The 25,439-nt window shown below is 45.7% G+C and overlaps 1 protein-coding gene across 1 annotated transcript in view; it reads left to right on the forward strand.

The window, feature by feature from the left end:
• The first annotated feature begins 532 nt into the window (after positions 1 to 532).
• Positions 533 to 25,439, forward strand: part of USP7 (ubiquitin specific peptidase 7) — an 86,768-nt gene continuing 61,861 nt past the window's right edge. The window contains exon 1 of the mRNA XM_066640517.1: positions 533 to 776. Coding sequence (XP_066496614.1) covers positions 692 to 776 — 85 coding nt within the window. The 5' untranslated portion in view covers positions 533 to 691. The remainder of the gene's footprint in view (positions 777 to 25,439) is intronic.

The following is a 25,439-nucleotide window of genomic DNA, read 5'->3' on the forward strand; positions in this document are numbered from 1 at the left end:
AGACTCCTTGTGTCTCCTCCTCCCAAGACCCCCCGACTCGTGTCCTCCCAGGACCCCCGCAGCCTCCCCTTCCCGTCCCCAGCCTCGCCCCTCCCCCGCTCGCAGGACCCTCCCGCCGCCCGCCCGCGCGCCTCTGCCCGGCGGCCCCGCCCGCCCCGCCGGCCCGCCTCCCGCGCAGCTCCTCCTCCCGCCGCTGGCGCTGCTGTTCCCGGGGCGGCCGCGGCGCTGCTCGGTCGCTTCCTCCTCGGCAGCGGGCAGGCGCCGGAGCGAGCAGGCCGCAGGGCGAGCGGGCGGCCGGCCGGGCGGGCAGGCGGCGAGGGAGCGGCGCCGTCCACGCGGATGTGACAAGCGGCCGCCATTTTGCAGCGCGGCGGCGGCGGCCTCGGCGAGGAAGGAGGCGGAGGAGCGGCAGGCCGCGCGCCCCGCCCGGGCCCGCCCAGGCCGCGGCAGCAGAGCCAGCCAGACCGGGCCGCCGAGCCCAGGCCGGGCGGGCCGCCCGCCCCCTCCGCGCCCCCCCGCCGCCATTGGGCGCATCGCCAGCAAGTACGTGCGCGTCTCGCTGCCTCCCGCGGCGGCCTCCCGCGCCCTGCCCCGGCCGCAGCCCGCCGTCGCGCCCCGGCTCCAGCCCCAGCCCGCGCCCCAGCACCAGGCCGCCGCCCCCCCGCCGCCCGCCGCGCCGGGCGCCCCCGACATGAACCACCACCAGCAGCCGCAGCCGCCGCCGCAGAAGCCCGGGGAGCAGCAGCTCAGCGAGCCCGAGGACATGGAGATGGAAGGTGGGCGCCGCGCCGCGACCCGCCCGAGCCCTGCCGGTGGGGCTCTGCGGCCCACCCCGCCCCTCCTGCCCCCCCGCTCTCCTCTGGGCCTAGCAGTGCGCAGCCCCCTCCCCGCCGCTCCTCGCAGGGCTACTCGGAGGCGAGCCCCCTTGGCTCCCGCGGGGCTTCCTCCGAGGGAAAGGGCGCCTCGCGTTTGTAGGCCTGTCTCTAATCCCTCCCAGTTGCATACGTGAGACCTCCACGGTCCCTCTCTGCCCCCCACCCTGTGGGGCTCACTCCGAATAACTCGGAACCCAATGCTGTGCATGGCTACTCAGAAGTAAGCCCCATCATAGTCAGTGGGGCTTACTCTCCAGTAAGTGTGGGTGGGATTGCAGCCTAAGCACCTTGTTTCTCCAATCCCCCCCTTGCACATGTAAAACCTACAAGGTCCATCTCTGCCCCCCACCCTCCCCGTTTTAAGCAGAATCATCATCATCTCAGCAGAAAAACAACAGGCTGGCCTGCCCTGCTGTGGTTAGATAGATGGTTGTGGGCTGAGGCTGCATCCTAGGCACACTTTCTTGAGAGAAAACCCTCTTGAATACAGTGGGATTTTCTTCTGAGTAAAGCATAGGATTGTGCTCTCAGTCCTCACTATTCCTGCATTGCTATCCCTCAAGGTGGGAGCCCCTGGCAGTTTGGTTCCCCCTTCTAGTTTGTTTTTATTTACTTTTGTGCAATCCCCAGGGCTCTTCCTAATCACTCCATTTGTCCAGTTCCAAAGGAGCAAAAGAGAGCAACTAGGATGATTACTGGGCTGGGGCCCCTGAGGTTTGGGCCTCTTCAGCCTAGAAAAGAGATGCCTGAGGGGGGACATGATTGAGACATACAAAATTATGCAGGGGATGGACAGAGAGATGCTCTTTACCCTCTCACACAACACCAGAACCAGGGGACATCCACTAAAATTGAGTGTTGGGAGGGTTAGGATAAAGAAAATATTTCTTTACTCAGCTTGTGGTTGGTGTGTGGAACTCCTTGCCGCAGGATGTGGTGATGGCATCTGGCCTGGATGCCTTTAAAGTGGGATTGGACAAGTTTCTGGAGGAAAAATCAGTTATGGGTTACAAGCCATGATGTGTATGTGCAACCTCCTGATTTTAGAAATGGGCTATGTCAGAATGCCTGTTGCAAGGGAGGGCACCAGGATGAGAGGTCTCTTGTTATCTGGTGTGCTCCCTGGGGCATTTGGTGGGCCGCTGTGAGATACAGGAAGCTGGACTAGATGGGCCTTTGGCCTGATCCAATGGGGCTGTTCTTATGTTCTTACATCTTCAGCATCCGCAGCTGCATACCTGTATGTTGTTTTCTGGTTTGAGCATTGCTGTCTCTTGAGTTCTCCCACTAAACTCCAACTTCTGAGTCTTCCACCTCCCATTTCTTCCTCTCTCCAGCTGTGCTCCTCCACCTGCTCTCTGCCTCACTTCCCCTCATTTCCCAGCTCCCCCCCCCCCCCCCCTTTGCAGGCTTTTCTCCTTATAAAGCACAGTATGTTGCTTAACTGGATGAGCCTATGGCCTGAATCAGCAGGGCTGTTCTTATGTTCCTTCAGGCTTTGCTCTCCCAGTTTTACACACACCCCCACCATGTTCTCGTGGGCAAGTTGGAAGTTTAGTTACCCCATCCGTGTGTTCTCCTTCCTCTTACCACTCTCACAGGCTGGCTGTTCCACCATTCATATACCTAATGGCCCCATTTTTGCCATCCCTCTCTTTTCTGCCCCATGTCCCTATCTTACCATCACTTGACTCTTGCATTTCACCTTCTGAGATTTGATATCTTTCTGCTTAGCTGGGAGCTAAGGAGCTCTTAAACCCTCAACTCCTTCTCCAGCTCTTGCACCCTTTCACTCTCAGCCTTGACAAAATCTGTCCCCACCTGGTCTTCTCTGTAGTCTCCTTAATTATAAAGTATCTTTCTCTTCCCCACCCTGCTCATCCAGAATGTTTCCAGTCCTGCTGGCAGCGCAAACTGAGTGCTACCTGCCCCACAGACCCCCTCTTTTCCCCAACTTGACTTCATTCTCTCTACAAAACCCTCTCCACCTGGGAAGCCTTGATGTTGGTCCTGCACCCGCAGATCTGCATCCACCGCCTCTGCTTGGAGGTTCTGGTTGAGACAGGGAAGGTCTGTCTCAACCTCTGTGCATCCCCTCCTTATCCCCCTCCCTGGTAGTTTTTTGTTCTGGAGCCACAACTTGGGGGAAGTTGATGTCCCTCTCCTGGGAAGACCTTGTGCTGGAGATGGGGGTGGGCATCGCAGGGACTTTGCAGTGAGTGTGGAGCAACCAGAGTTGTGCCCCCACTCTCTGTCCTGTGTGCACATGAGAAAGTTGGAGGTGGGGAATGCTGCTTGCTTGCTGGGCTGCCTGCCACACAAGAGTGATGGGGCTGGGCACTGGAGGGGCAGGGGAGGGTCCTGCAGCCTTTGTGACCTAGAGAGTGGTGTTTCCCTCTGAAAAAGAGGTACTCGGAGGGCAGGAGTAGCACTGTTCCTGCACCTTTTCTCTTTGGAGTTGGTTGAATTTGTGCCTCCAGGGAGGGCTCCCACACGGGGCTGCTGGCAGGGAAGGCAGCTGGTCTGTCAGAGCTGGAGGTGGCAAGACCCCCCCCCCTTGCAAAGATCCAGGAGCGGCTCCTTGGGTGAGGGGGGCGTTCCTGTTTTTGCCTTCTCTGTGCTTGTCAATGGGGAGGGTATGTAAAGTGCAGCTCCTTGAAGTAGGTGGGCTCAATCCCCAGGGCTCCCTTTACCATGGGCCCATTGAGCACCCAGGAATGCTACTGCAGCCTTTCCGATCTGGCTTTCTCCCCCCCCCCCCCCGTGCTGGCAGCTGAGCTCCCCCCTTGAGCTTCACAGCTCCTCTCCATTGTATCCTGCATACAGCCGGCCACGTGAGATGCTCGCCATTTTTAATTGGGGCACTGCTCTGCTCATACTCAGGGTTATTTAGAGAGAATGCATCGGCCTTTGGGGCGGGGAAGGAGCAGCGCTGGCCATGCAGCTGAATCCTGGCAGTGTGTAATGCTCTTAAGCAGGCAGCGGGCCACCGACCCTGCTCAGTCATCCTGGCTTTCAGGGAGGAGTGAGGCCCTCCCAAGGAACCAGCTCCAGATCTCCTAACCCTGTATTGGGTTGGAATAACCCCATACAGCATATCTGAATGTGCTCCAGGAGATATCATCAGTTTAATTTTCTCCTGTGGAAAAGGTGTTGCTTCCCTCTTAGAATCAACTGAGTCTTGGAATCAGCTTCTGTTCTCCCTGTATATGTTGGTCAACAATGGGGTTATAGACTTTGGGGGGTGGTGGTCAGAAAATCAAGTGGAACAAAAGTGTGCACAGAAGTAATAGGTGATAAAGGAGTTGCCAGTCTTAGGAATAGCGAAAATATGCGCAACGAGGAGCTCGGGTTAGTTAGTTGGTTAGTGGGTGTTAGGTTTACAGCAAATCTAAGCTGTAAAATACTGACATTTTAAGGCACTCATCATGTTTGCTGTGCGAGAGAGTTAGGGTGCTTCTTAAATGTAAGGCTTTCACAGCAGCGAAACTCGGTGCATGATGTTTAATTAATTCTGTGGATTATTCTTTTTTATTAAACCTTTCTTCATCCTAAGTCCTAGTTCTGAGTTGACAAACCTACGTGTGGCCCATACCACTTCACAGTGGGGAGTGGGTTCTCCCTATGAATGAACATCCCTCTGTATAGAGAGTTAGTGTGAAGAGGAAAGGCAGCCAAGCCTTTTCCTGACATGCTAGTTGTCTGTGGCATTCCTGAAATTCTACAGCCTGGCGAGAAGTAAGCATGCGTTACTTTGTGGCAAGTCGGGTGGCATGAATGAAATGTGCTGTTGACAGGTAGCTCTTGCTAGTATCAAGGCAGGGAACCTAAGCATGTAACCTAGTTCCCTGCATTAACCAAAGGATTAGTGGATCTCTAATTGGCTCTCTTTTCCTCTCCTCCTTTTTGTGGGACTCTGTACGGTGCGCAGTCTTAACATGAGGGACCAGCTAACCTGCTGATAGCTAAAAAGTTCAGATGGTCTTGCAAAGCTAGGCCCTGTGCTCAGAGAATGCCACTGTCAGTTTTACTATGTCTCATATATGCAGGTCAGATCACTCCTCTGAGTCCTGACATTGTCCAGTAAAATATCAGAAGTTTGCTCTGGTCTCTTTCTTCCCCTTTCTTGTATGTACATGCTTTTGTTCTCAAATTAGTTAGCTTGGGGTTGCATTCCTGTACACATCTATCTGAGAGTAAGCCCCGTCTAGCACAGTGGGTCTAACTTCTGAGAAAACATGCAGAGGATTGTGCTGCAAGTTGCATTTTAATCTAATTTTAATTGCTAATTATACTGAACCTTTGTTGCACAGTAGCTTGTCGCAGTAGCAGTGTTGTTTGCAGTAAAAGAAACTGCAAGTCTTTCTTAAATAGCACATTTTGTCTCTTGCAGTGGCCAACCAGGTACTTCTGGGTGCTTGGAGACAGGGCATGATGAATATGGCCACCCCTTATTGTTTTGTCCCTATTGCCCAGCATTCACAGGTTTCCTGCTTCTGCACAGTATAAAAAAAAATCTGTGCCTATAGAGAATGAGAGCTATAATGACTAATTGCCATGAATTTGCCTAATCCGTTTTAAAAGCTGCCTAAGCTAGTGAACCTCATTTGGTGGCTGTGAATTCTCTTAAGTTAATGATGCATTCTGCAGAAATACTTCAATTTTTCTCTTTGGAATCTGGTAACAATGACTTCTAGAACTTGAGAATCATTTATGTCTCTGTTGACTCTTTCCATGTTCTTAATTCCATAAACCTCTGCCAAGTCTCTCTGCTGCCTTTCTTAACAAAATGTTGCATAAACCAATGGTGGAGCACCACTTAATAGTATTAAGTTACCTGCTGTGTTTCAGTTTCTTGGTTGTTTTCAGTGCTGCGCCATGTCCAACTGAAGCGACTTTTGCACTACTGCCCTCTGTTGCTTGGGTAGTTAGGGCCAAGTTTGATCTCTTGACCATGTATGTGAAACTAGGTCTGTCCTGCAGTTCCTATTCTGCAAGTCTTCTGCATGAGTAATCCCTGTTAAATTTCTGAGGAAGCTCAGAATCTAGCCCAGTGCTGTTGGTAAATGGCAGGAGAATTGAACCTTGTTGATGTGAATCAGATTGCAAAAGGGAAGGTGCTGAAATTGGAAAGAGATCATTCCGAGAGTATCCTCTTATGCAGGGGTGTCCAATGTTTTTGGCAGGAGGATCACATCATCTCTCTGACACTGTGTCAGGGGGCCAGGGGGAAAAAAATTAATTTACATTTAAAATTTGAATAAATTTACATAGGTTTACATAAATGAATGTATTAAAGATGAACTTATATGAATGAATGAAGGTCATGAAATAGCTCAAGGCCTATAAAAGGCCGTGCACAAAGCAAGACTGGCCTTTCTTTTGCTTCTGTTTCTGCATCACAGATGTGAAACAGCAAGCAGTGGAGGAAGCCTTCATCCCACAGCTCACTTGAGAGGTCAAACAGTCGCCCTCATGCTTAGGGCAGTTGCATCTGGCCAGTACAGTGCATCGGGCCAACAAATCTCCGGAGGGCCAGAGGCTTATTGGAGACTGGGGGCTCCCTGAGGGTCGCAAGTGGCCCCAGGGCCTGGGTTTGGGCACCCCTGCTCTTATGGGACAAGGGTGCATTCAGGAGCTACACTGCATTGTTTCTTAAATGTGACTACTGAGGATTTATATGGTGGTGTGGTGTGGCCACAGAGGCAGAGAAATTGTAAAAAGAGGGAAGGAAGTAATAGGTGCATGCGCAATGGTAATAGTGCAAGCACATGGTCCCTATGCTGGACCTTGTGGAAGTGAGGACTCAAGATGGAGGGCAATGGTGGCCTGCCCCGTTTTGGGTTCTCTGTCGCTCGACTTTCCCTGATTGCCCCTTGTGCCATTGCATCAATCCATTTGCACCACTGACTTGCATAGAGAAAAGTGTTGGAAGAGAGGCCTTTTGTGAGGCATACCCACAGTTGCCATGTGTGTTCTTTGGCTGCACTTGAGGACAGTTAAAGACCGCTTTGAGAATTGCTGCTACCAGGATTATGAAAAGTAATCGGTTTATAATATCGTGGCGGGTCAGACTGATGCTGCACACCATCTTCTAGCACTTTTAATACGTTTTTATAGTGATATCATGGAAGCATATTTATTTTGGTGCAAAATACAGTGCTTTTTAAACAATACCTACTTTGAAAATAGCTGTCCTATCTGCTATATACAGCTTGGGGTCTGTTTTAGTTGCAGACTGGTGATAATAAGGAAATTAGGAAAAACATCAGGGAATTTTTTAGGTGCACTGGATAAAGGAGAAACACATGATGGAATAGAACATCTTGGTATTTTAAGCCTTTATTTACCATGAAAACTCTGTCATGATTTCTCTTGAAAGACTTGAAAGCTGTGATGATAATTCTAAGTCCTGCCACCCCCAATACCACTAATATTTTTCTTGATCTCAAGCAAATACCCCTCCATCATGAAGTAAGCAGGTTTTTCATTCAGGTGTTCATGTATCTTGTGTTTGTAGACTCCAGTGTCTCCCTCAATCAGTAGCTAATTGGTTCATCTTGTGCTCCTCTAAATGTTTCATTTATAAGTCAATTCCTTGATTGCTTCTATTCTTCTTAACACCTTGCTGTTGCTCAGTAAAATCCGGGTTAAAAAAATAACAATCAATTTGCTTTTGCAATAAGCGAAATAGAGCACCATCTCCAAAACATGATCATAATAAACATGCCAAATGTTTAAGAGCTGAGTTTTGACATGAGCTGCTAACAAAACTTCAGATTTTTCAATTCTCCATCATGTTAAGAGGCAGTGTTGCTCTTATAAAGGCAACATATTTAAAATTGTAAACAAGGCAGTATGAAAAGTTGGACAGATTTTGCCATTGCTAAGTAGCCACTCAAGGCAGAAGAGATGCTGTAGGACAGTAGATAGGCGTGTGATGGAATCCACAGGCAGCCTGTTGCACCTGAAAAGGCTCAAAACCTTCTTGTTGCCTGCAACCATCCATGATTATTTTTATACCTCTGAGAACCATTTAGGAGAAGTGCACATCTGGTGCATGTGGGGATCAAATGCCCCAGGCAGCATGCCTGGGGGGCGCTGCTGCTATGCACTCCCCTGTCACCTGTTTTTCCCCTGCCCCTTTCCAAAGCAGCATGTATGTGTTTTATTGAGTTGAGCTGGTTTGCAATAAAAACTTTCTATAAATAAAAAGTTGTTACTTTCAGAATTCTCTGTACTGAAGGTTTGAGAGGGTTGACTAGAATTGTTGAGACGGGAGGGTAAGAGACCCATTTCATGTGTGAGACATTTTTTCCCTTTCACAACGAAGGTTGTGCTCTGTCTTCAGTGCCTGAACTTACTTCTGGATCTGTATGGCACTTAAGAATTTGGAGTGTTGTGAGCTTTCGGGTGCAACCCTAACTCAATTTTCAGCACCAACATAAGGCCAATGCAGCTCCAGCGTAAGGGAACAACTTTGAGGAAGCCGCTGTGGGTGCCACCCAACTGCAGGATGCAGTACACATCCCATTGACACAGCTATGCCAGTGCTGGAAAGTTGGTTAGGATTTGGGCCTTCAGGTGTTAGCTCCACCTCACCAGGATCATGAAAAGTGGCATGAGTGGTAGCTTGACGTTGCTTCAGTCATTAGTAGGATGGAGTGATCAGTAAACTCAGGTAAATGAAACAGGGCTCAAACTAAACTGTTCTGTAGCTGAAGAGTTGCACTTTAAATGTCAGAGTTTAAGAAATGTTTCATTTGGCGTAGGAACCAGGATTAAAAAATTACTAATAATTAGTAAATATAAATGTGTAAATATATATTTAAATATATATTATTGGAGCGCTTGACAGTTGTCTATACTTAAAGCATCCCAAATGAAAATGCAATTGATCGTTGGAATTGTACCTTGAATCCCACTGTAAAGACTTAAGATAGCTACTTCTGGAGTTGCCATCAGAGGCCATAGTGATTCATCTCTGCCGAAGCTCCTCTGATTCTTCCTTGCTTTCTTCAAGTGGAGCTACTGGGAATGAGAGGATCAGTGCATCTACATCATATTAGACATCATATTACGTCATGTGTGGGAGGAGAGAGTGACCCAAACCTCCCTGAGTGCTTGACTGCTCTTCTTAGCAGATTCACAATTCTTCTCTTAGAATACCTTTTCACTTGAGGTCATTGGGGGTGCCCCGGCTGCTGTAGATTTGGCTCCTTTCTAGTGGTAGTTGGGAGACCCAGCCAAAGTGTTGCTGTTCTCTTATTCCCTCCTGGTACCCCCCTCCCCCACAGCAGCAGCAGAAACCTCAGTGCTGGTATGGGTGATTCTGGAACTTGCTCTCCCACCCCATCCAGCATCCTTTGTATACTTACTGCAAAAGAACATAGAATAGTGCCACTTGCATTGTGATGGGTGCGTACTTCTACATTTTCCTGAAGTGTGAGAAACTCCTCAACCCTCAGTTTCAGAAATGAAGGAGCATTGCAGGAAGTCATCTTTCCAGTCTCTCTCTCTCCCCCTGCCACTGGAAATATTGTGGGGGTGTTTTTCCTGTGTACTGTTGCCAAAGGTACTGTTTGGGTGGGTTAACATAGTGACTGAGTTACTTCCGTCACTGTGAACTGTCATGCATATTGGTCAGACACACGCCACCTTTTTTTCTTCAGGATAATTCTCAAAGGAAGCTGGCTTTGCCTGAGAAATAACAGGTCGTGAGTTTTACCCTATAAAGTTATGCTGGGCATCTGCAGTGCAGCAGTGGAACCAGTTCAGCCAGTACTTGTTAGATAACATGACATGACAGGGTGTTTGGAAGTGGTAGTGGAGGTAGGAGGGAACTGGTGTGGAGCTGCAACTTGTTCTAGCTCTCAGGTAGTTGTTTGCTAATAGGGACAATGATTATGAAAACTAGGACATAGGCAGCACTGTTCTGAAGCCTTTGTTGTTTTGTGTGTGTGTGTGTGTGTGTGTGTGTGTGTGTGTGTTCAATGGCTGGGTTAGGATAGAAGCAACCAGGAAATTATTGTGTTTTCCCCTTCTGTCATAATGTTTATAGATAAACTCACATTTTCTTCAACGAACCAGTTCTTAGCTAAATTGATTTTTATGTAGCGCTAACATGATACGGTGTGTGTGCTCATTCAATAAAGGGTGCAATCCTAACCCACTTATGCACAGACATAAGGGCAATGCAGCTCCGAGGTAAGGGAACAAACACTCCCTTACTTTGAGGAGACCTCTGTGAGTGCCCCCCAACTGCAGGATGCAGCCCATGTCCCATTGGCACCACTATACCAGTGCTGGAAAGTGGGTTAGGATTTGGGCTTCAGTGTATAAGTTACCTAAAGGGCTGGGAAGAAGAGGGGGGAGGGGGAGAAAGAGAGAAGAAATGATTTCTAGTTTGCAGAAGTGTTCTGGATGGCACTTTTACTCACCATAGACAACTGGCCATTTACAAAGCTTTACATGCTCTCTAATAAATGTTTACACCTTATGATTGTAGTGTCTTGAAGATAGTAGGTTTATCCTTAAAAAGTTAATTTTGGTGGGACGTGAAATTCGTGACATTCTTAGGTTAACAGCCCTGTATGTTTAAGTTTTTATGTTTGTGCTGGTTTTGTTTTATCTGTCTTTAAGATACTTTGAGTAAGATTTTCTCATAAAAAGATGGGATATAAATTGTAGTAACAAATAAAATGAAGCTGATAACTTCAAACAGTGTTCATGCCTGTCATTAGAAGTTGTCACTACCTCCAGTCCAGACCTGAAAGTCCTGCATACTGTTTGACTTGCGCTGTGCTGAAGGATTTGTCTCTGTGACAAGGCGAACTTCAAGACCCATCCTTTCACTGTTAGCAGGGAAAGCATTCCATTTTCAGCCTGTTGCGATAGTTGGTGACTAGGAGTCAAAGAATTGTGTTACTGGGGTGCAAAAAAATTAGAATTTAAGCAGTAAGGATTTCTTTGAAAACAACCTTCCATAATTTGACAGGGAATCTGAATTTAAAATCTACAGCTAACATGTTTGTGCTTGTCCTAAGAGAAGATTACATATCTTTGAAAATTGAATCGTGACCATCTGTGAAACGCACTGACCTGGTTCAGACTATTACTGGCCCTAAATCATCGATTTCCAACCAGTGTGCTTCAGTGCAGCATAATGTGCCTTGTCAATTGTCAAAAAACTGATGTTGTGCCCTAAATAGTTTAGCACCTTGTCAGTGTGTTGTGAGATGAAAAAGGTTGAAAATTGGTGACCTAAACCAGGGGTGCCCAAACCCCGGCCTTGGGGCCACATGCGGCCCTCGAGGCCTCTCAATGCGGCCCTCAGGGAGCCCCTAGTCTCAAATGAGCCTCTGGCCTTCAGGAGATTTGTTGAAGCCCACACTGGCCCGACACAACTGCTCTCGGCATGAGACGTTTTGTGTGAGCGTGGGATGAGGGTTTCTTCCACTGCTTGCTGTTTCACATCCGTGATGCAGTAGTGGCAGCAAAGGAAAGGCCATCCTTGCTTTGTGCAAGGCCTTTTATAGGCCTTGAGCTATTGCAAGACCTTCATTCATTCATATAAGTTCATCTTTAATATATTCATTTATGTAAACTTATGTAAATTTATTCAAATTTGAAATGTAAATTAATTCTTTTTTCAGAGAGAGACAATGTGGCCCTCCTGCCAAAAACTTTGGACACCCCTGGCCTAAACCATGGTTTAGATCGGGGTGTCAAACCTGTTTCATACAGAAGGCCGAAGTTTGCATTCATGGTGACTACTCCGGGCTGGAAGTGACATCATTAAGCAGAAAGTGACATTAAGCAGATGATGGACAGAAATAAGCCCTTTGTTCTCACCTAGAAACTTATTAGCTGCAAATGGCAGAAGAGAAAATATAGAAATCTTGTTTTCAAGATATGAGAGAGCCCAGTGATCAAACTGGGAGAGCCCAGTTATAATGGGGGCCAGATAAATTGCTTCCAGGGGCCCCATTTGTCCTGTGTGCCTTATGTTTGATACCCCTGGTTTAGATTATCACAGACAAGCTGTGGCAGACTTCTGACTGTCATGTACACTCTCGCTCCTAGTGCTTAAGCTGTAGTGAACCTCGAACTCTCACCCCTGCACATGAGGTTTGGATGATCTGAAATGGCCATTGAGCTTGAAGGCTGCTTTTCTATGTAAAAGAAAGAACCTTGGGAAGACATCTGAAATTTCAGAAGTGCTAGCTAGGATCCTCACCTGCCCATTTGTGATCTGGTACTCTTATGCAAGAGGGATCTGAAGGCCTTAGGGATGGACCTCAACAAGTGGGAAACCCTGGCCTCTGAGCGGCCCGCTTGGAGGCAGGCTGTGCAGCATGGCCTTTCCCAGTTTGAAGAGACACTTGGCCAACAGTCTGAGGCTAAGAGGCAAAGAAGGAAGGCCCATAGCCAGGGAGACAGACCAGGGACAGACTGCACTTGCTCCCGGTGTGGAAGGGATTGTCACTCCCGGATTGGCCTTTTCAGCCACACTAGACGCTGTGCCAGAACCACCTTTCAGAGCACGATACCATAGTCTTTCGAGACTGAAGGTTGCCAATACTAATACTCTTATGCCCTCTGACTATCTGAGCTCCTCAGTGTGTTCAGTTTACCAAGCAAATGAACTTTACTTTCCCCTTTTTGGAGAAACTGTTTTGCCCAGGAACCGGCAGACTTTGTCTGGACTGTACTTGTTATAGCCCAGTCTTCTGCTCTGATGTAAATGACAGACTAATATTTTAAATGTACTAACTGTGAAGTTCTGTGTAATAAATGTTAACATTATTAAAAGTAAATGCAGTTTGATAAATATTGTATATTTTCAATATTTAAAAAAAAAAACACATAAAAAAGGCATCTGGAAAAATGTGGGTGGCTTGATCCCAGCAATTTTACGTCTAATACCTAAATCAGGGCTGGAAAACTTGGGAGCCAACATTATATTTATTATACATTATATATTCTTAATAATAATTTTTATACAGAGACTTATTAAAAATGTGGATTTGTTTCTAGTTGAAGTTCATCAATATTTTTAAACTCTGGTTCAGACTTTGATGGTTTTAGGAACTGGTTCAGACATTTCAAGCCTGTTCTGAACCCATGTAGGCATTTCTCATGCAGAATAACCTTGAATCTGTAACTGCCTTAAAACTAAGAAAATAAGCAAAATTAATATTGTTGCTTTTTTATGCTCTTATCCTCCCCTCCATGGGCCATTACCAGCACATGGCACCCACAGAGACATGTAAATGACTTTTTGAACATCTGTTTGAAAAGTGATTATATAATAATGATATGCAGTGGTTTTATTCTGGGGGAAAGTCTTCTTGGCTTATGGCCAGAGGGGAAGGCTTTGGCTTCAGCAACCCAAGGAGGCCTCAGCCAGTGTAAGAAAGTGAATGTTTAAACTGCTAATGTCTGGCCTACCTACCTGGATTCACCAATAAAGAGGTCATGACCTCAGTGAAAAAAAGTATGAGACAGCGGATCCGTTGCCGATCCTCTCCTCTCCTGGAACTCAATGCCTTCCTCATTCCCTTCTCTTGCGTCTTCACAACAACCCTGTGAGGTAGCAACTTGGGCTTGCCTTAGAAGCTGCAGGGCAAGACAGCAAGAAGAGTCTGTGCAGTATTATATCAAGTACTCAGTTTTGATAAGGCAGGACATTACTGGATTGGATCCAAGCTGTCTCTTGCGCTGGAAGCGCTTCTTGAGTTTGGTTAATGTCTTCACATAAGCTTCAGAATTAATGGTGCTGCCTCTTGGCATCACATCAATGAGTATGATGCCCTCACAGTCCCAAAACACAGTGATCATGACCTTACCGGCGGAAGCAGTTGCTTTGAATTTTTTCTTCTGTGGAGATTGAGGATGACGCCATTCCGTCGACTGTCGTTTTGTTTCGGGCTCAAAATGGTGAACCCAGGTTTCATCACCTGTCACAATCCTGGACAAGAACGCTTCCCCCTCATCTTCAAAACGTTTCAGCAACTCAGAAGAAATGTTTTTTCTGAGAGATTTGTGGTCCACCGTAAGACAGCGCGGAACCCATCGTGCACACACTTGAGTAATCAAGAGCACGGATGATTGCATCCACACTTCCTTTGCTGATTGACAGCTTCAGCGCCAACTGCCTAGTTGTTATGCGCCGGTCCTCGCGAATGAGCACATCAGCAAGCTGCGTCTTGTCAGGTGTGACAGCCGTGGATGGCCGCCCCGAATGCTGCAAATCTTGGAGCTCTGCCGAACCGCCTTCTAATGGCCTCACCCTCTATGCCCAGCAACTAACCGTACTTCTGTCGACTGCAGATTCTCCATAAACTGTACACAAACGTTTGTGAATGTTCCCAACAGTTTCTTTCTCCGCAGTGAGAAATTCAATGATGACACACTGCTTGTAACGTACATCACTTACAGATGCCATTTCGAAACACTGCTGCAGCTACGCTGTCTGAAGAAACCAAAAATTTGTGTGCACACTCCTGAAAATTCAAATAATGTATATCTAAAGTTTCGCATTCGTACCATTACTGTAGGCTGAGAAAAAAAATGTGGTGCATTACTTTCTGGGCGACCCTCGTAGAAAAGAATTTTCCCTGCTTGGGATGAAAGGAGAATGACAACAAGAAAGAACTACAGCCCCAAAGAAATGCAAGCAGCTTCCTGCCTAAGTTTCAGAACCTTCCACACTGAGATCTTGTGGCTGGAGAGCAGCCTCTGGCTGGGCAAGCCTCAGGAGGACTGTCCTTGGGTCGCTGCTAGGAGGACAATCAGTCCTGGGCCCTGACTAACCATCTGTTGTGCTCTTCCTCCTCCTCTTTTCAGATGAGTCACTGGGAAATGTTGCTTCTCCACACACAACCGAAGCAGAGGGTTGCTCTTGTCACCCCTCAGAAGAATCTCCCAAGTGCCCAGTTACAGATTTCTATTATTGACCTGGTTTTGGACAGGTTATCCCTTTTTGTATTGAGGGGCTTTGCTCAGGTTCAAGGCAACCAGGGGAGCCTAGCTTTGTGTTATGTTCTAGTTCACTGGCCTTGCTGAGGGAGAGTCAGCATGGCTTCTGTAAGGGTAAGTCTTGCCTCACGAACCTTATAGAATTCTTTGAAAAGGTCAGCAGGCATGTGGATGCGGGAGAACCCGTAGACATTATATATCTGGACTTTTAGAAGGTGTTTTGACACTGTCCCTCACCAAAGGCTACTGAAAAAACTCCACAGTCAGGGAATTAGAGGACAGGTCCTCTCATGGATTGAAAACTGGTTGAAGACCAGGAAACAGGGAGTGGGTGTCAATGGGCAATTTTCGTAATGGACAGAAGTGAAAAGCAGTGTGCCCCAAGGATCTGTCCTGGGACCGGTGCTTTTCAACCTCTTCATAAATGACCTGGAGACAGGGTTGAGCAGTGAGGTTGCAAAGTTTGCAGACCACACCCAACTTTTCTGAGTGGTGAAGACCAGAAGTGATTGTGAGGAGCTCCAAAAGGATCTCTCCAGACTGACAGAATGGGCAGCAAAATGGCAGATGCGCTTCAATGTCAGTAAGTGTAAGGTCATGCACATTGGGGCAAAAAATCAAAACTTTAGATATAGGCTGATGGGTTCTGAGCTGTCTATGACAGGAGAGAGATCTTGGAGTGGTGGTGGACAAGTCGATGAAGGTGTCAACCCAATGTGCGGCGGCAGTAAAGAAGTCCAATTCTATGCTTGAGATCATTAGAAAAGATATTGAGAACAAAACGGCTAATATTATAATGCCGTTGTACAAATAGATGGTAAGGCCACACCTGGAGTATTGCGTCCAGTTCTGGTCGCCACATCTCAAAAAAGACATAGTGGAAATGGAAAAGGTGCAAAAGAGAGCGACTAAGATGATTACTGGGCTGGGGCACCTTCCTTATGAGGAAAGGCTATGGTGTTTGGGCCTCTTCAGCCTAGAAAAGAGATGCCCGAGGGGGGACAAGATTGGGACATACAAAATTATGCAGAGGATGGACAGAAAGATGCTCTTTACACTCTCACATAGCACCAGAACCAGGGGACATCCACTAAAATTGAGTGTTGGGAGAGTTAGAACAGACAAAAGAAAATATTTCTTTACTCAGCGTGTAGTTGGTGTGTGGAACTCCTTGCCTCAGGATGTGGTGACGGCGTCTGGCCTGGATGCCTTTAAAAGGGGATTGGACAAGTTTTTGGAGGAAAAATCCATTATGGGTTACAAGCCATGATGTGTATGCGCAACCTCCTGATTTTAGAAATGGGCTATGTCAGAATGCCAGATGCAAGGGAGGGCACCAGGATGAGGTTTCTTGTTCTCAGGTGTGCTCCCTGGTGTGCATTTGGTGGGCCGCTGTGAGATACAGGAAGCTGGACTAGATGGGCCTATGGCCTGATCCAGTGGGGCTGTTCTTATGTTCTTATGTATTGCAAAAATATCTCTGCTCCAGTTTTGAGATTTGGGCTCAACTTGACTCCCTGACTTTATGCTCCTGCTATTCCACCATCTGGTTATTGTGAAATTTCTGGGCATCTGGGAATCTTCTAGTCTTGCCAAATTTTAACCTTTGCATATTTGTCCAGGATTGATTGTAGGTTTGGGGTGCCACCACTGTATTCACTGCCTCTGAATGGGAACCTGTTGTGGCATGAGAATACTTTAGTTGGCATTTCTGTTGATGTTTCAAGAAGCTGTGTGGTAATGTGGGACAGTTTTCTTCAGTTTTCAGTGAGGACTTTAAGAGCCATTCTGTGTTGGGGATGAGAAGGGACGAATGGACAGAGGGAAGGCCTCTGAGAAAAGGGTTCTAGACCAGGAGAGGGAGGTTGCCTGAAGCGAATAAGGAGTAATTGGGCAAAGCCAGTGCTCCCTCCTTAAAGAAGATTCTGAGGCACAGCTGGGCAGCTCTGCAGTCTGTTCCCTTTCTTACCTCTGAGCAGTGAGAGGTAGGGGTAGAGATTCCTCACTGCCTGCATCCGTACACAGGTAGGATACCTGTCCTGCAAAACTTTTGAAGTGCTTTGAAGGCAAAGGTAGTAGTCATGTTCACAGTGCTGGTGAGTGTGTTCTCATAGTGATTGTGGATTGCATCTAGGTTATCACATTGCTTTCATTGCTGCTGAGATGCAACTTACTTGAGACCCATTGATTTAAATAAGACTGAGCTATGACTGACTTTTTTGGGGGTACACTTCTGTGCAAGTTCAGGTGAACTGGGTGCCAAGTGGTTGAAAAGTGGAGTATAAATTGAACAAATAATAACTTCCTGCAAGCATCTCTTTTAACAGTGTTCATATTTCGTAAAAGATAATTGCTGGTGAAGTGTTAGAACTTGAGAGTCTGTTCTATAGGAGAATTATTCTAATGTGAGAACATCTATAATTTGATGGGGGGAAAAGGCTATTGCCACGAAGAGAGCAACTGAACTCATAGCCTAATCTTTTTGGCATTTCTTTGTGAGGCTAAATAATGGTCACAACTTTGATCTTGATAAAAGGATTTAGATAAGGCCTCAGTATAGAAGACCATTAAAGGACGTGAACAATGGAATTTTTGTGCAATGATTGGTTCTGAATGTGCTCTGGGGGCAAAGGTTGGTTGGGAATGTCTTCCGCAACTTATAGAGAGTTCTGTGTTGGTGAGTGCCTCAATGTAAGCAGGCATACATTGAGGCACTCACTACTTGCCCAAAGGTTCTTTGTTTAGCAGACTGCCATACTCTCTGTGTTAAGCCTCATTGATCTGTGCACTGTGGTATGAAACCAAGTGTCAGGGAAATGGGTGGTTTCACCTGCTTTACTTCCAGAACGTTGGTCCACAGTGAATTCTGGTGAAATATCATATATGGGCATTAAACTCTGGCCAAACAAGTCATTCTCCAAATGATTGTCTTGACTACAGGACCATTCTGGAACATCAGTGACTTGGAGCAGGTCATGTGACAAATCGGACCTGGAGGTGGAAAGGGCTGCTAGATCAGGCTTGTTTTTTTGATCCAAGCACCAAATGGAAGTCTTGTGGCAGTTCCCTTCCGCAGCTTTGCATCTGCCTCCCCTTCTACTTCATCTTGCCACACCAATTGTGCCTTGCCTTGCTCCCTGGATCTAGCCCCCATTTGATTTGGGAGGGTCTGGTGCCTCACTATCAATGAACAGAAGAATGTTCTGCTTAGAGAGGGAAATCTAAGTAGTACAGTTGTGAAGACAGAACCAGGTTTGGTGGTGGCCACATTTGTTAATCTGGGATAAATGGATTTGATGCTTGCTAACATTAACTGGGTTTTGGGCCTCACTACTGGGCTCTGACATCTTCTAGCTTAGGGCTGCATCCAAAGCAATCTGGAAGTATTTAGCAATAAGGTTCTGTTTGAAGCCACAGATGGTGCACCTTCCAAATCCAAAAGTTTAGAATGCCTAGAAATGGTAAACTCTGGAGCACAGTTGTTAACTATGACAACTCTGGCTCCTTCCTCCTCCTTGTGCAATCAGTGCTCATGCCATGTTTTTCACCCTCTGACTGCTTTTTTGACTTTCTGTTTGTCCCTGTTTGTCCTGTATGCCATTGTGGAGTTCTGTGTGCTTGTCCGATCTTGGTATTGTGGCTTCAAGTAATGCAGGACACATACATAGAGCAGTTGGCTAGTAAATCAGTCTTGTGTTATTACATTTGCTTGAGCATATAACTACATTAAAAGACGTGACTGAGTGTGTCTTGTGCAGCTAATCTGGGGCATCTCTTCTCTTTCCATGTCACAGTCAGCAATATACTCCTGCCACACAGTCACGCTCGATTCAGATCTGCTTTCTGTGTAGTGGTTGCCTTGTATATTTTTGGAAATATTATTTATTTATTTTAAAGTGATTGCTTTCCACCTTTCTCCTTAAAATAAGGATACAAGTTGGCTAACAACCAAACAGAAATTTTAAAACCATTAAATACAACAATAAGTACAGTCAATATAAAGCATCAGAGTTAACACAACATAATAATAGCATACCAATAACGCAGCATATTAAAACAACAGTATTCAGAGAATGAAAGCAGCCCTAAATAAAAAAAAGTCTTATTTCCCTGCTGGAAGGCTAATAGGGAGGATTCCATTCTTAATAGGGAAGGAGTACCATTATTGTGGTGCCTATGTAGAAGAGAAGGCCCTTCCTCTTGTTGACACTGGTGGCACTCGCAGAGCTCCCCGCAGATGGCCTCAGGGGCATTAGAGTGTCTGAAACTCTTTTTGCAGGAAAACTCTTTGCTTAGGACGCTCATGGCTGCATATTGTTTGTATGTAGTTGCAACTTATCTATAAAGATCTTTTGCAGCCCTTGATATATATTCCTGTTGACCCTGGAACAGCCTGCTTACTGTAGTAGAGGGCCCTCTTGTTGGAGGGTTTCAAGCAAGGCTTAACGGGCTCGTGTCAGGATGCTGTCGTAATTGCCTGCACTGAGCCTCGGGTTGGTTAGAAGTTATCCAGTATTCTTTCCACCACTTAACATTCTTTGGCTTGTCACAGCCTTTTTCCCAGTTCTGCTGCTAGACTTGTGTTTGGTTTCTGGAGCATCACTTTGAATGTGGTGCACATTTTTGCAAGGACATCCAAAACGCATTTGGTTAACATTTTCATGGATAAATCAGTGTAGGGTAAGGAAATGTGGGAGCAAGATCAATGTGACTTTGAAGTACAGTTTGGAGGACAGAGACAGAGGAGTGAAAGCTGCATCAATTTCTTGCTGCACCAGCAAAGGTGCATGTGGTCTGTGCCAAGAATTGCACAGTATTACAGCTGTGCATCAGATCATCTGCCTTGGCTGTAGTATGTACATAACATTGAAGTTGCATGTAACTGCCTTGTACAGTTGAAAAATGAAGTGGGGGGGGAGAAGAGGGTGTTGAACTTGGCGCAACTTGTTGGCTTAAAGGTCGTCTTAAAGGTTTTGTGTGCACCAGGGAGACCTGGCCCAGTGTATCTGTATATACAGGCATAACCTATTTATCCACAGATTTTTTTATCTGGGTTGGATTTATCTCAATGTGATGAGACAGGCCCTTTAAACTAAAGGAAAAAAATTGTTTAACAATAGCCTCGTTAATGTGAGAGAGGGCAGCCAGCTGACAATTCATCAGTCATTCTCCAGGCACTTAGAACAGCTTCACTCCAAGACCAGCGATCCCTCCCTTCCCCCTGAACATGTGAAAGAAAGAGAATCACTTTGTATTCTTTCCCAGCGCTGCATTCTGGGTGAAGGGAGGGATCCCTGGCTTGAAGTGAAGCCTTTCTAAGTGCCTGGAGAAAGACTGATGGATGGATGGCCTGCCTAATGACTCTGTCTTACATCACAAGGTCAACAAGGTTGTTTTAAAATCACCTAGCAAAGGGACTGTTTTTTTTAAAATGCATTTGCTTTAATGTGATTTTTGCCATCCATGTGAATTCTGGGAATGGAACCCTTATGAATACCAAGACTCAACCTGTACGTGTAATTGACTCTGTAAGCGTAATCTGCTCTCATAGAATTTTAGCTGATAGGTATATGGAAAACAGTGGTCATTGGGACTTGGTAGGATGCTTCTGGAGCTGCATGATTGCAAGCTGGGCTGCTGTAATCCAGGATTGCTGATTGGTTATTTTGGAGTGGTAAATAGCTGGTGTGGATCATAATTGGAATTGGAGATCCTAGCCCTGACTAAAGACTTGCCCTGTCACCACAGGCATGTGGATATTGGTGTAAAGTACAGGGCACTGTGTGGCTGCCTGTTGACAGCTTAGTTATTTCTTAATTAAGGACATTAGATTTTTGTGTTAGGAGGATTGTCAACTTGAAACTCAAGCACAAGTGCAAAAGAGGAATTAAGTTATTTCAGGGTCTCTAGTTGCCTTCTGAAGGCCCTACCTAGGTTTTGTGGTCTAAAAGTCACTGGTTTTTCTGTTCACATGACTAGAGGTGTTTGAAAACAAGTGTTTTACTCAGATGTAAGCCTATTGTGTTCAATAAGACTTAAGCTGTAGTACTGTCTTACTCACTGGAAACAAACACATCTACTTATGATGATAAAGGAAAAAAGTGTGCATATGTGTAGATCAGCTATTTTCAACCTTTTTCATCTCATGGCACACTGAGAAGGCACTAAAATTGTCAAACCACACCATCAGTCTTTTGATAATTGACAAGGCACACCAATTATGGGGGGCTGATGGGGGGTTCACATTCGTCAATGGCCCTGTTAATAAATGATAATTATTTCATAAATAAATTCCCCAAACTCCTATGGTACACCTGTGGACCACTGACAGCGCACTGGTTGGAAATTGCTGGTGTAGATTCTGCCTGAGTGATATGATGTTTATAATTTATGTTGATATCATGTCATCTGTATACACGATGCTTTACAAAAAATGGGGGAACAGGTGACTGTCCTAAGTAGCTTACAGCTAGAACCAAAAAATTGACCCCTGTTCGGTCTGCAGCTTTCCATAAATTGTACCCTTAATATTAGCAAAATGTTTGTAATTAATAATACAAGCCCTCATCTCCTCTATATGAAAGCCCAGACTTCATGTATTTATCACAGTCTCTTTTTATCTGTTTGAAGAACAGAAGACTGCTTTTGCACAGTTTTGCACCAGAAGTGTGCTGAGAAATTCTGGGTGATTGATCACTTTCCATATTATGTTTCAGTGTTTTTACTGTGCTGGTTTTCAATCACTGGTTCATACATGAATTGATGACCAAAAGCTAGCTATTGGTGGGGCTTTTACAGCCAACTAGCTACCTCCCTTCCGGCCTTGCTGGTCCTTGCAAAGACATTCCTGTCTTGCAAGGCATTCTGGAGCATGACCTGCCTTTTTCTACCATTATTCCATTCTTTTTCAAGTACCCCTAAAGGTCCTGTTGAGTGTCCCTGGGGGTACATGAATACCAGGTTGGGAACCACTGTTTTACTGGTATGTTGTTTACAGTGCACTTTGATAGTGCTTACAAAAAGGTGATGAAGACCAGAATTTAAAAAGAATAAAAATGTATCTTATGAGCTTTTACTATGTTTTTAATAAATTAGAGACTACAGTTCTTAGGTAACAATTAGTGGTGGGTTACTTTTCAGGATCTGGCCTCAGGTAAAATCATACAAAGCTATAGTCAGACACCCCATAAGTTTAACCCCTGACTTATCCAAGGGTCATAGAAAATTCCTTGATTGTTGACTCAAAACCAGCCCTCGACTTATCTGTGGGATCGACTTATAGGCGAGTATCTGCGGCACTTTAGTTGCCTTAGCCCAGTGTTTCTCAAGCTGTGGGTCCAGACCCACTAGGTGGATCGCAAGCTAATTGCAGGTGGGTTCCCATTCATTTCAATATTTTATTTTTAATATATTAGACTTGATGCTACCGTAGTGTGTGACTGCATTTGGGGAAATGTTACAGGCCTGTACTTTTAACAGGCTACTATGTATATTCTTTTAACAATGATAGTCAATGGGACTTACTCCTGGGTAAGTGTGGGTAGGATTGCAGCCTAGAATTGTTAAAAATTTTCTTACTTAATGATGTCACTTCCAGTCATGACATCACTTCCAGTGGGTTCTGACAGATTCATATTCTAAAAAGTTGGTCCCCATGATAAATGTGTGAGAACCACTGCTTTAACCAATAGCCTCTTGAGTATTCCTGCATTGTGTGGGAGCCTTCTACCTGAGAAGTTTCTGTAGATTTCTCAAGATATCAGAATATACATTTGTGGTTCATAATTGGAAAAATGTTTCTGGGGCATATTTAATCACTAGCTGCGTGAGGAATAATTATGTTCTATGTGTTTTGTGTATAATTGATATTTATAGTTGTGCAAGCTAAACAGCTGTAATGACCAAGCTTGTGGGCATGACACAATTTTAGGGGAAAATATTGCATGTGATTGTCTTTTTCAAAAATTAGTCTGTTGCTTCTTAATATCTTGTGATAGATCAGGAATTGGCTGGGTTGGTAGATCTGACTGGGGCATTGATATTTCTATTGCCTCTGCACAGTAGCATAACAAACTGCAAAACATCAAGCACCAATGTATTCTATAATCACAAGGCAGAAAGGAACCGAGATCGTCTCCGCCAAAAGTATGCAGTGAGGTGAAGTCTGCTTAGGGTAGGCTTGTAAATAGCTGCTTGCTTGTGGTATGTCAGAATCCAGTGAACACACATGTCAGAATGTGCATGGAGGTGCCTTTTGAACTGTCAGACCATTGAGTAATCTAGTGCGATACTTGATAATGGTGTCTAATCTGTCTGCTTGTAATTCTCTAGTACAAGGTAGGCAACATATGCCCCATGGTCTGGATCTGGCCGTCCACCCAAAATCATCCAGTTCATAGTCCCAAAAATACTTATTTGCCCGGCCAGTAGAGGTCCTAAAAAAGAATTCAAGTTTCTAATTATGTCTCTGAAAAGCCTTACAGTATAAGCCAGTGGTTCCCAAACCGAGCTGTGGCTCCTTGCGGAGCCATGGAAAGCAACCAAGGGAGCCGCTGAACTCTTGTGAAAAACCCACCACCTTATCCAATGTATAGGATTGTAGCCCTAATGAGGAGCTGTGGCCAGTGGCCCAGTTGGTTAAGGGAGCTGCAAGTTAAAAAAGTTTGGGAACCATAAGTGTAAGGGAACTGTAAGGGCAGAAGCTTCCTTTGAGCATCATTCTCTATCTGGGGAAGCCCATCTCTATTTTTCTTAGCTTTATGGTTTAATTGGGAGGTTTGTGCATGTGTATCAAATGTGCATACATTGTTACTATTGACAGACCTGGCCCCCAGGAAAAGAAGGTTGCCAACCCTTGCTCTAGGGCAGGGGTGCCCAAACCCCAGCCCTGGGGCCACTTGCAGCCCTCAAGGCCTCTCTATGTGGTCCTCAGGGAGCCCCTAATCTCCAGTGAGCCTCTGGCCCTCCGGAGATTTGTTGGAGCCCACACTGGCCTGAAGCAACTGCTCTCAGTGTGAGGGCAACTGTTTGGCCTCTCAAGTGAGCTGTGGGATGAGGGCTCCCTCCACTACTTGTTGTTTCATGACTGTGATGCAGCAGCAGCAGCAAAGGAAAGACCAGCCTTGCTTTGTGCAAGGCCTTTTATAGGCCTTGAGCTATTGCAAGACCCTCATTCATTCATATAAGTTCATCTTTAATAAATTCATTTATGTAAATTTATTCAAACTTGAAATGTAAATTAATTTGGCCCCCGACACAATGTCAGAGAGCTGATGTGGCCCTCCTGCCAAAAACTTTGGACACCCTAGCTCTAGGGTCTTGGCCCCCCTCCCCCATCTTTTCTAGTTTTGCTCTTAACATTTGAGATCTTGGGAATTGAACCCGGAGCCTTCTAGATGCCGAGCAAGTGCTCTGCCACCCATGAAGTAGGATGAAAGAAAGTTGGAATGAGCATGGTGTCTGAGCATGAACATGTGTAGTACTTTGCTCAGTTAGACCTTTGGCCCACCTAATCCCGTGTTGTCGACTTTGACTGGCTGATGATGGTGTAACTTGAGCCTGGGGTCTTTGGCACACCAAGCATGTGGCTGTGGCCCGTCCAGTCCATCGAACCAAGCAGGTCTAAAGTGTTCGTAAACTGGAAGAGAACTTACTGTCTTGTCAATGTGTCTAATACCGAAACGTGGACTCATTTTGCAGAACCACATGTAAATTTACCCTAAGATTAAAAACCCTTTACTGTGCAGCCTGATTCATTGCCAGCTGCTGAAGGAGGAGACATGACGTTAGGCAGGTGGGTTGGTATTTTGTAGAACTCTGTTTCTACCACAGTTCAGATTTGGTTTATATTCATTGTGATACACTGGTGTGTAAAAAAAATAAAACTCTGATGTCAGCATATTAAGAGCATACTCTCATGACTGGACAAAATGTGCATGCCCCTTTAAGACCAGAACTGTTAATAATAATAATTAATTGGAAGGGCCTAATATTCAGCTGTCAAATCCAATCACCAGTGTCTGGCGGGCTGTATGTAAGAACCATAATAATGATAATAAGCATTTGTGTAGCTTCCATGTGTGCAAGGTGTTTCACATGTATTTTGATTTAGTCCTCACAACAAACCTGTAAGACAAATATTATCCCCATACCGGAACTGAGGCAGAGAGGGAGTGGCTTCCCAGGGCAACCTAAGGAGTTTGTGGCAGAAGCACATTTCAGTTGAAGGAAGTCTTGATTTGCAGGTCAGTCTTGGCTACACTGTGCACCAGCTCTCAGCACTGCGTCCTAGGACGCCTCCTTGAGCATTTATGTAAAGGTAGGATAAGTAAATTGTCAAATTTTGCTGCTCATTTTTCAGCTTGTTCATTTTTAATTCATATGATTGATGTGGTAATGGCAAGTCACACGTTGGTGTGGTAATAGCGAGCCACATGGGCATGTTTTAACGAATTCAGTGATCCACCACCCACTGGAACTACTAATTGTCTGGAAAAGCACAAGTAGTGCATGAATAATTTTGATACAGACTTAGAGATGAGAAAACGTACTGAACTTGAGTTTGCTTTTGCGTGTGTCCCA

Source organism: Tiliqua scincoides, chromosome 13, assembly GCF_035046505.1.
Source record: "Tiliqua scincoides isolate rTilSci1 chromosome 13, rTilSci1.hap2, whole genome shotgun sequence".
NCBI classification, from domain to species: Eukaryota; Metazoa; Chordata; class Lepidosauria; order Squamata; family Scincidae; genus Tiliqua; species Tiliqua scincoides.